Source organism: Perna viridis, chromosome 7 (assembly GCF_037379345.1).
Source record: "Perna viridis isolate PV_CMFRI_1.1 ecotype Kerala chromosome 7, ASM3737934v1, whole genome shotgun sequence".
In the NCBI taxonomy this organism is placed as follows: Eukaryota; Metazoa; Mollusca; class Bivalvia; order Mytilida; family Mytilidae; genus Perna; species Perna viridis.
Window position 1 is genome coordinate 2,419,597 of NC_142451.1, and position 11,713 is coordinate 2,431,309.

Here is an 11,713-nt window from a genome sequence, read left to right on the forward strand (position 1 = left end):
GGCTTGGAAGAGTAATGTCGTAAGGTGTATAAGTGTATGATTTGGAAGAGTAATGTCTTGAGGTGTATAAGTGTATGACTTGGAAGAGTAATGTCTTGAGGTGTATAAGTGTATGATTTGGTAGAGTAATGTCTTGAGGTGTATAAGTGTATGACTTGGAAGAGTAATGTCTTGAGGTGTATAAGTGTATGACTTTAAGTGTATAAGTGTATGATTTGGAAGAGTAATGTCTTGAGGTGTATAAGTGTGAGATTAGGTAGGGTAATGTCTTGAGGTGTATAAGTGTATGATTTGGAAGAGTAATGTCTTGAGGTGTATAAGTGTATGACTTGGAAGAGTAATGTCTTAAGGTGTATAATTGTATGATTTGGAAGAGTAATGTCTTAAGGTCTATAATTGTATGATTTGGAAGAGTAATGTCTTAAGGTGTATGATTTGGAAGAGTAATGTCTTGAGGTGAATAAGTGCATGATTTGGTAGAGTAATGTCTTGAGGTGTATAAGTGTATGGCTTGGAAGAGTAATGCCGTAAGGTGTATAAGTGTATGATTTGGAAGAGTAATGTCTTGAGGTGTATAAGTGTATGATTTGGTAGAGTAATGTCTTGAGGTGTATAAGTGTTTGACTTGGAAGAGTAATGTCTTGAGGTGTATAAGTGTATGACTTAAAGTGTATAAGTGTATGATTTGGAAGAGTAATGTCTTGAGGTGTATAAGTGTGAGATTAGGTAGGGTAATGTCTTGAGGTGTATAAGTGTATGATTTGGAAGAGTAATGTCTTTAAGTGTATAAGTGTATGATTTGGAAGAGTAATGTCTTCAAGTGTGTAAGTGTATGACTTGGAAGAGTAATGTCTTTAAGTGTATAAGTGTATGATTTGGAAGAGTAATGTCTTGAGGTGTATAAGTGTATGATTTGGAAGAGTAATGTCTTTAGGTGTATAAGTGTATGATTTCGTAGAGTAATGTCTTCAAGTGTATAAGTGTATGACTTGGAAGAGTAATGTCTCGAGGTGTATAAGTGTCTGACTTTAAGTGTATAAGTGTATGATTTGGAAGAGTAATGTCTTGAGGTGTATAAGTGTATGATTTGGAAGAGTAATGTCTTGAGGTGTATAAGTGTATGATTTGGAAGAGTAATGTCTTTAAGTGTATAAGTGTATGATTTGGAAGAGTAATGTCTTGAGGTGTATAAGTGTATGATTTGGTAGAGTAATGTCTTCAAGTGTATGATTGGCTGTAAGGAAGAGTAATGTCTTGAGGTGTATAAGTGTATGACTTGGAAGAGTAATGTCTTGAGGTGTATAAGTGTATGATTTGGAAGAGTAATGTCTTTAAGTGTATAAGTGTATGATTTGGAAGAGTAATGTCTTGAGATGTATAAGTGTTTGACTTGGAAGAGTAATGTCTTGAGGTGTACAAGTGCATGATTTGGTAGAGTAATGTCTTTAAGTGTATCATTTGGCAAGAATAATGTCTTTAGGTGTATAAGTGTATTGGAAGAGTAATGTCTTGAGGTGTATAAGTGTATGACTTGGAAGAGTTATGTCTTTAGGTGTATAAGTGTATGATTTGGAAGAGTAATGTCTTGAGGTGTATAAGTGTATGATTTGGAAGAGTAATGTTTTTGGTGGATAAGTGTATGATTGGCTGTATGGAACTTATCGTAACAGAACCATTTCAATCGAAGTACAAATGAACTGGAAAAAATATTAGATGTTTACAGTTACCAATGGAAAAACAATCAACTCAACTTAAAAAGTCGACTGTTTAACAAAGAAAGTTAGTATTTGTTTACTTCACAGCCCAAGGAAATTAACTTGTTGGAAATCAAATCATGGTCAAGTAACGATTGTAATTTATGGGCATCATAACACTGTCCAGGAATTCTTTGCACAACCCACACAATTCTTTAAAAGTCGACATAATGGCCGACACTTCTAGCCTACGTATGACTGTCGGAAAGGCAAGTATCTATTATCGAAATGACCTAATTGAGGGTCATTGCAATTTTATCAAATACATGACCAAACGTGAAAATAGGAAACGCAGACGATCTACAAACACAGTGTAGCGAATAAAATAGACACATCAAAGGAGAAAACAGCATCTAGCAACACATGGAAGCCTTAAGGAACACTCATAGACAAAAAGAATTAGAAAAAGGATTCTGCCCTTTCCAAAAATTCTCATCCACTGTGATTCTTATATAACAAGTAATAGCTTACTATCTCCTACCTTTAATTGTGGTTTAAGATACCTAGTATATAGACTTTTACGATATTGAGACAAGATTTCTGTTCGTTACATGCTTGCTATGTAATTGAAAATGAAAATATTATTATAGTTGTCAAAAGCCAAAATTAATTTGGTCAAGTGAAGAAATGAATGAATTTAATGAAACAGTAACAAAAGATAGCTTTTTTTTTTGTTTTAATGGTAGATACTTGGATAAATGTAGGAGTCAAATTATAATTGCTCAATGCGAATTTGTAATTTCCTGAACGAAATTCCTTCTAGTGAAAGTAGTAAAGTAAATATTCAACTTCACAGGTTACTTACTAAACTGGTGTGTTGGATTATTTGTGTTAGTGGGAAGATTCAAATGTTTACCTCAGCAAAAATGATAATTGGAAATCTGAATTATTATTTTTGTTCAAGAATTATATCCAGTTTAAAGTGTCCATCATTATTCGATTGTAAAACGACGTTTGCTTGAGCTTATGTCGGAGAGTTTTGACAGGCCTGTCCGCAGCGGTTAGTACGAGAGGAAACAAAAATCTGCTGCTGTGTGGAGCTTTTGAAGGACGTTAATTGTAGATTGTTCACAGATATATTATGGACGGGCGGTTGCGTTACTATATCCCATCGCAATTTTGTTGGCGAGGGGATAATAAGACGGTTAATATATTCCTTTTAACACATCAGTAAATGATGTTTTTTGCTTTGTGTACAGTTTCATTCAAATCCATGAAGTTGTTTACGAGATATGCGTACGATAAATGTGGAACAAAGTTCTGTTAAATTCTAAATTATATATTTGTGTTGGAATCATATTTATTCATGTCTATCATTATATAATGTCGTTTAATTCGGTAAAGTTTCATTTAAACCCAGAGGTATAGGAGGACTTTGGCCAAAGAGAATAATTGACCAAAACGTTAAAGTCGTATTATGTTACTCTAATGGTATTTGAGAATAAGTTGATTCATATGAAGACTTTGTGTGAAAAACGCGCGAAATGTAGCTGTACCGTGTATTTTCGGTATATTCCGCATATTTCCGTAATACGTTTCTATATTTTGTCATGGAAAATATTTTTAAACGCACGCTAGATAGTTATATCTCTCTAAGTTATTCTGAGCAATATTCATCTCTTAAGAACATTATTTCTTTTTATTGTTTGGGTTTACCTAGTTTAAGAGCCGCCATTCCGTGCCGAGTGTGGATTCTCGTCTCATTTCAGCCAAACAAGCGACTTGCCCAATCAGCAACCGTTATTTCCTTGACTGTTACCAATGTAAAGCGGCTGTGTTTAGCTTACAATTATTTATCCCGCCTCCCATGCGAGACGGGAATAACTCATTCGACGTTGTACTGAAGAACAGAAACATTGATCAGATGAGATGACCACACAAGGACCTACAAGTTTTTTTAACTTTTTAAGTGATAACTAAATTGAGAAAAAATAAAGCAGAACTGGTATCGAAAATCATCTGTGGAAAATTCATTAAATTAATCAAAGTACTGAAGTACTGAGTCAATGAAGGCCTTCATAGTTTGCTCTGTTCACATTTTAAATCATAAAAAAATGGATTGTACAATATTTATATAGGGGAAAGTAATTTTTAAAACTTTAGATCTGTTTCGAAGGAGACGGGGATATACAGTTTTACCCTTGTCCGTGTTTCTATCTTTCGTAACACTTTTTATGTCACAATTTTCTAAGCAACTACTAATCAGAGCGGCTTGAAATTTTAAAACATTCTTCCCGTAGGTATTCCATTTGATGGTATTCATTTTCGATTAAAAATTGACAACTTCCTGTTTAATGAGGACTTTGTTGATTTTTTACTTTTAAATTATATTTTGAAAGTTGAAATTTTCGTCGCACTTTTCTAAGCATCTACTCATCACAGCGGTTTGAAATTCTAATATATTCTTCCTGTAGGTTTGCCAATAGTGGGGTCTATTGTCGGAAATTTCTGTCTACCGAGGACTTTCCTTATTTCAACATTATATTTTGCAAGTTGAAATTTTCGTCGAACTTTCTCAGCAATTACTCATCAAAGTGGCTTGAGGTTTAACACAATATGTTAGTACTTAGGTATGTCATATGGTAGGATATAAAATCGGAAAAATCGACAACAACTTCCTGTTAATCGAGGACTTTATTTTTTACTTTATATTTTGAAAGTAGACATTTGTGTTGCGTTTTTCTCTCCGTCTGCTCTTCACAGTGGCTTGAAATTGTAACATATTTTTCCCGCAGTTATGCTTTATACTGGAATTCATTTTGGGGAAAATTCGCAAACAACCTCCTGTTTACCGAGAAGTTTTTTGATTATATGGTAGGATCCTTTTTTGAACAAATAAATCGACAACAACTTCCTGTTTACCGAGGACTTTGTTTATTTTCCTTATGTCGTGATTGAAAGCGAGGGTATCACTAGTGAGCCATTTTTCTTGTTTCACAGATTTCTTGTTGATTTTTTTTATTCTGTTAGATACAAAGCTTTTTTTCAAAAGATGGTTTACAAACCGAACAGTCAAGACACCTAGACAAAACAAATAGGAGAATAATTACCCGCAACTTTTTTTTACTTTTGAGACACATAGATTTGATGATACACATTTAAAAATATACATGTTAAAACAATCTTCCATGTTTTTTTCTGTTCCATCAATTTCACTACAAAGCATTTGCTTCTGCTTATCATAGGATTGAACCATTTTTTTATATGTATGTCTAAAATGCTTTAAAATTAGAGTTCTCCCAAAGTCATATAAATGCATCGTAGGCTTTTGTAGCAAACAACTGATGAATCCTGTCAAAGCATGTGAATTAGCGTTTTTGCTGTCTAATTACCATCAATATGAATTAATACAAAGAGACAAGAGCATCGATACAACAGCCCAACCAGAAGTAGGACATATTCTGAGTTCTATCCGATTACCCACGGGTGGATTATGTCACCTTTACAGTACTTCATTACTAACAGAATCCCAATAAGGAGCAGTTCTCAGAGACTCAAAAGGGTATTCAAGCAACTTGTATCTTTCAGTACTTTTGGATTCCATATACTCGATGGCTAAATCGAAAAAAAAATAGCAAGTCCCATTCTAATTAACTGCATTGGTGTGAACTATTCCAAATGAACATAAATTGAAGCCTTTTGGTGAATAAAATCTTTACTAACTAACTAAGACAAGAACTGATATGTTACACATTTTTCAACGGGTGTTGTTAATTGTTTTGTGTTTATGTGTTAAGATAACAAATAACGATAGGAATATAATTATGGAAACTGAGCTTGTAACAATGATTTTGAAACTGTTTACAAGTAACAATATGTAATAAAGAGCTGTGTGCAGCATGTTCGTTGGTACATATGTTTGACATACTATAGCAATATTTTTTATGTTGTTCAAACCTTCTTATGTTAGTAACATGACTGATCATGTTGTAAACAGCAAAAAAGGACAAAGCATTAGAAAAGAGCTAAATTATAGTTTCTTATCTATATATAATAAGGTAACTCAGTCCAAAGAAGACTACAATTATTGTGCATTAGGGGATGCTTTTGTGTAGTTACCCATCTTTAAAAAAATAATAGCAACTTTTTCCTTAACCTGAAACCCGGTAAAATTTTTTATCTACATGTTTCTCTAAAATATATATATTTAGCGATCCTAGGGTCGCTTATAATATTGACCTGCAGGAAACCAGTGAGATTACTTTCTCCTAAAGTCACGTGAGAAATTAATACGCATGGGATGGTTTGCAACTGTTCGACTGTCGGTCTCAGTATCGTATTAATTTTCCCATAGACTTCTATAGTGAAGTGCATATTTTTAGGATTTTAAAAAAAATATGTAAATTGATTCAATAAAACTTTCACTTATGTAGCATTTCTAAGAACATGTGAAAAAATAATTTCCCGCAAAGAAAATAGGGTGAGTCCACGAAGATCGGACAGAAAAGTAGTCTTGAACTATAAATAGCCATTTTCCCTACTTTCACTTTCGTTTTGCTCTCACCAAACCAACCTTTTCAGTGGAACATTTTTATGATATCATGTCAGATTTTCTCTTAAAAAAGTTCTTCATCTTCCAGTGTGATATTTGCACTATTTTATAAGTCATTGTTCATATCTTTTGACAAAACATTAGTTTGTAGAGAGGCAAAAAGAAAATGCACTATATTTTTATAGCATCCATGTTTTGACGTACACCCGCTCAGGGATATGCAATACGATACTGGTACCTGTCACCACGTGATCATACAGTCCGATGTAACAAGTCGTAAAATAGTGCGAAGTTATTATACGGACTTCTAAATGAAATGAAAGATGCGGAATTTCTCTTGCATGCTGGTTTTGATAAACTATAGTTATTTTTTATCCTTTGCATTTCACGTTTCACTCTTTTCCATTGACTATGGTCTGTGCCTAGGAACTTGATCGCGGATGCTTGTGAGTGCTACTGTAAAATATGATATCCACTTAACGGATATTTCGCGTGATGCCTAGGTCAATTTTAGCCACTCTCGTGGCTTCATTGACAAAAAAGGTCTACTCATGATCAAAAACATGAATAATTGAAAAAAAAAAATTCTGACATCTTAGATTTTACGTTGTCTTGTTCGTGTGTCATCTTGCTTTATTAATTCCTTCTATTAATTTGAATTTTCGTATACGTTTGTACAAGTTAACCAACCTTAAAAACTAAAAAAAATATTATTGTCTGTTAACAAGTTAAGTGAGAATAACGCTTTTGTATAAATCGAAGTTACATCTACTTAGGTAAGGGTGGGAAATATTAAAAAACATTCTTTCTTAAATGAAGAAGCACTATCATTCCTTGCAATTCATTTTTTTTGGTTTGGTTTTGTTTTGATTGTTTCACAACTTATTTTGATGATTAAAACTGAAACAAACTGATGGATAAACTGATAACGGAATAAAATATTAATATAACCATACTGCCCTAGGCACTTTAAGAGGTTTTATCTTTTGATCAATACTTCGTACATCAATTAGTAACTTATATATATTAATGACGGTTCCGTTAATTACAATTGGGAGAAGGTTGCTAGTAACGAGTATATAAATATTTGTTTACAGATTTAAACTCATTCTGAAATATTAACGTTGACGTTGCTCTTCTAGTATTTCCTGCCGTCTGTGATCATGGTAAGTGATTGTAGATTGAGTGTTTGATGTTATGCCTATAAAACACGACTAGTAATCATTGTCTGCTGTTTAAGTATATGGTTGTCATTTTGCACACAAATGTCAAGATTCATTAAATAATTTATATAAATATTTGTTATTTTTTGGTTTCAGAAGCAAAAACATTCTTTTTGATTTTTCTAAATACCAGTAAACTAGGAAATGTTTGTATATTAATAAAAAAAAAAATCAATTTAAAAAAGAAACGATATTAATCCTTGTAACATTATTCAGCGTGAGTGCATTTCCATCCATGTTGGCCAAGCTGGTGTTCAGATGGGCAATGCATGCTGGGAGTTGTATTGTCTAGAACATGGTATCCAGCCTGATGGTCAGATGCCAAGTGATAAAACCATTGGTGGCGGTGATGATTCCTTCAACACCTTCTTCAGTGAAACAGGTGCTGGCAAGCACGTTCCAAGAGCTGTATTCATAGATCTGGAACCTACAGTTGTTGGTAGGTTGATTATTTATATCAACTTCAAAAGAACGCAGTTTACTGAATGTGGTTCACTTTAAATAAACTACAACATATGTTTGTATTTTTCCAGTAAGTATATTATATTTAACAAAGAATTCAACGTTCAAATGACCTTTTCAATCTTTGCTCTTCCAGAGTTTATCTTTTTTTCCAGTACCTGTATTTAATTTTTTTTTCTCAAAAAGTTGAACTTTAAAATGACGTTTTACCTCTCCTAGATTTAAACAAGTACAATCTTCAAAAGAAAAAGATAGCCGACACATATTCTCGTTTTGTTAATACCCAAATCTGGTTAAGATTTTATTTTAGTGAATTGTGTGATCACTGTGCTATGTTTCGTATTTCAATTATATTATTGGTTCAACAAATAAACTATTTCCCATTATCAATATATAAAAGTGATTGACAATATTCCAGGCACCAATGCCCCCAATGGAGCCTCAAATTTCACGGTTGCAATCACATTTGTCCAATGAAACGCGAGGTTGTAATTTACATAGGTTAGGTTGCCTTGGTTAAGTATCATGAATGTCATATGATGTCAAAGCGAACTCAACACCGAATGCGTCGGAAAACCTCTCCCAGATTAAAAAAAAAATGAAAAATTATAATCACGAATTCAGAAGAACGCAAAACATATATTTAAAAATAACGAGCTAGAAAAAGTTGTTCCGTGTATGTGAAGTTTCATTCTGTTGTTGTAAAAGGAATCACTTTGGATGGCATTAAACAAACGGTGACATTACATATATAAAGTTGTGTTGAAATTCGACATAAGAGGACAAAATTCGCATGTGAAATACAAATCATCCTTCAGTAATGAATGGTTTAAATTATTTCTCCACTCGAGATGGTAAAATTATAATTTTCAACATGCGGTTTTTAAGGAGAGTGATAAAATGTTAATTTTACCATAGAGAGTTGACAAATAATTTAAATCAAGAATAGGCTGAAGTAGAAATGGTTTCTTCTATGAAATCTGTAGAAAACTCGGAAATGTAAAATGGTGGAAAACTCAGAAATTTAAACACTCACCGGCTTGGAATGGGAGAAATATAGATATCTATTAAACTGGGTTGACATAAAATATCAATAAGATTTGTGAAATCAGTGTGGAAACTCGTTCTTTCGTCCGAACATCAGATCCTATTAGATTTTCTATCTATCAAACTTTCAGATGAGGTGAGGACTGGTACCTACCGTCAACTTTTCCACCCAGAACAACTGATCACAGGAAAAGAAGATGCTGCTAACAATTACGCCAGAGGACACTACACCATTGGAAAGGAGATCGTTGATTTGGCACTTGACAGGATTCGAAAACTGGTGAGGATTATTTAAAACCTCTACGATTTTAAATCAATCTCTTACCTTTTATAAAATAAATCATGGACAAAACAATATTTATATTCTAACACAGCATAAGCTATAGTATAACAAATGTCATGGTTGAAGGTGAGGCTAATGTCGCTGCACATGTATACCAAATAAACATATTGATATTAGTGATTTGTTTGTAAGTTACTATAGATTGCGCAATCATGTAGATCCAGAGGTATCATTTATAATTCATTGTACTATATGGACCAAAGGTAGCCATCGATAGACTTTACTGATTTCATTGATTAGTTATAAAATATGAATTAATATCCCCACTTTAAAGCATAATCAATTTAGTATATTTCCTATAACCTTGGTTCCGTTGATTACTCTTTGATTACCGCTATAACCTTGGTTCCCTTGATTACTCTTTGATTACCGCTATAACCTTGGTTCCGTTGATTACTCTTTGATTACCGCTATAACCTTGGTTCCCTTGATTACTCTTTGATTACCGCTATAACCTTGGTCCGTTGATTACTCTTTGATTACCGCTATAACCTTGGTTCCGTTGATTACTCTTTGATTACCGCTATAACCTTGGTTCCGTTGATTACTCTTTGATTACCGCTATAACCTTGGTTCCGTTGATTACTCTTTGATTACCGCTATAACCTTGGTTCCCTTGATTACTCTTTGATTACCGCTATAACCTTGGTTCCCTTGATTACTCTTTGATTACCGCTATAACCTTGGTTCCCTTGATTACTCTTTCATATTTAATGGACTAACGTATTTTTTCTAACTGCATATTTGGTAGTGGAATCAAGTCCCAGTGTTCTAAGCAGATTAAATTACTACTTGTTTGTCGAAGAGACCCTGAAAGTCAGGAAACACAGTGGTTACATTTTGATACGAGATACATCTATCTGTAACGATATTAATGTTTCACCCCGATTTTTTCTTTTGATCCACTGTTCTTATTCTGTTCTTAGGCTGACCAATGCAGCGGTTTACAAGGTTTCCTTATCTTCCACAGTTTTGGTGGAGGTACTGGATCCGGATTTACCTCACTTTTGATGGAACGTTTGTCAGTGGATTATGGAAAGAAATCTAAACTAGAGTTTTGTGTATACCCCGCACCTCAGGTAAAAAAAATCAAATTTAGAGCCCACTATTATCTCCTGATCAATATAAAAAAATATCCATGGAGTTATTTTGAATTTCAAAGCAAATAAAAATGTAAAAAAAAATCAAAAGAAATTGCTTTGCATATGATTGTTCAAATACAATCGAATAAAAAGTCGCTTTAAAAGAACCCTGATAAAGATTCTACAAGAAAACATTTTTACATTACAGATTTCAACAGCGGTAGTTGAACCATATAACGCAATCTTGAATACCCACACAACCTTGGAGCACTCTGACTGCGCATTTATGGTTGATAACGAGGCACTCTATGATATTTGTCGACGTAATCTCGATATAGATCGTCCGACATACACGAATCTGAATCGCCTGATTGGTCAGATTGTAAGCTCCATCACTGCCTCCCTCAGATTTGATGGTGCATTGAATGTAGATCTGACTGAGTTCCAGACAAACCTGGTGCCATATCCACGTATCCATTTTCCAATGGCAACGTATGCTCCTGTCATCTCGGCCGAGAAGGCTTATCATGAACAACTAAGTGTAGCGGAAATTACAAATGCCGTTTTCGAACCATCCAATCAAATGGTTAAATGTGATCCACGTCATGGAAAATACATGGCCTGTTGTATGATGTATAGAGGAGATGTCGTACCAAAGGATGTCAATGCTGCTATTGCAACTATCAAGACAAAGAGGACCATTCAGTTTGTAGATTGGTGTCCAACAGGATTTAAAGTTGGAATCAACTACCAGCCACCAACTGTAGTTCCTGGAGGTGATTTAGCCAAAGTCCAGCGAGCAATCTGTATGTTAAGCAACAGCACCGCAATTGCCGAAGCCTGGGCTCGTCTTGATCATAAATTTGATTTGATGTATTCTAAACGTGCCTTTGTCCATTGGTATGTAGGAGAGGGTATGGAGGAGGGAGAATTCTCAGAAGCCAGAGAAGATTTAGCTGCTTTGGAGAAAGATTATGAGGAAGTTGGTATTGATTCCGTAGATGACGGGGAACAAGAAGACGAAGGAGAAGAATATTAGAACTATATTCATTTGTAAACACAACTGTTACCTATTGACGGCCTTCCGCTCTAACGTAGATTGGTGTTCTAAGTTTTAGAAAAAAAGAAGAAATTGTAATACGCTTTTAGGTTTCTGTACTATTCTACTAAATGTCATGTTTTGACAGATGGTTGTATTTAAGTTTAAAACAAAAAAAAAATAAATTAAACTCGATTTTTAATAATAGTTTTGATTGCTTTTTACTTCACCTTTTGCATCAACTTTATGCTTAATGAATTATTTTTTTAGA

At 33.9% G+C, this 11,713-nt stretch overlaps 1 protein-coding gene across 1 annotated transcript; it reads left to right on the forward strand.

The window, feature by feature from the left end:
- Positions 1-7,694: 7,694 nt before the first annotated feature.
- Positions 7,695-11,553, forward strand: LOC148610946 (tubulin alpha-1A chain-like). Its single transcript, XM_088590889.1, has 4 exons — positions 7,695-7,908; positions 9,110-9,258; positions 10,248-10,400; positions 10,612-11,553. Exons 1-4 carry the CDS (start codon positions 7,728-7,730, stop codon positions 11,440-11,442), a joined length of 1,314 nt encoding a protein of 437 aa, XP_088447015.1. The 5' UTR covers positions 7,695-7,727; the 3' UTR covers positions 11,443-11,553.
- The last annotated feature ends 160 nt before the right edge of the window (positions 11,554-11,713 follow it).

Coding starts and splice junctions, on each gene's coding strand:
- LOC148610946 (XM_088590889.1), top strand. CDS start 7,728: ATGGGCAATGCATGCTGGGAGTTGTATTGTCTAGAACATGGTATCCAG. Junction 7,909..9,109: donor TCTGGAACCTACAGTTGTTG/GTAGGTTGATTA, acceptor TCAAACTTTCAG/ATGAGGTGAGGACTGGTACC. Junction 9,259..10,247: donor TTGACAGGATTCGAAAACTG/GTGAGGATTATT, acceptor TTCTGTTCTTAG/GCTGACCAATGCAGCGGTTT.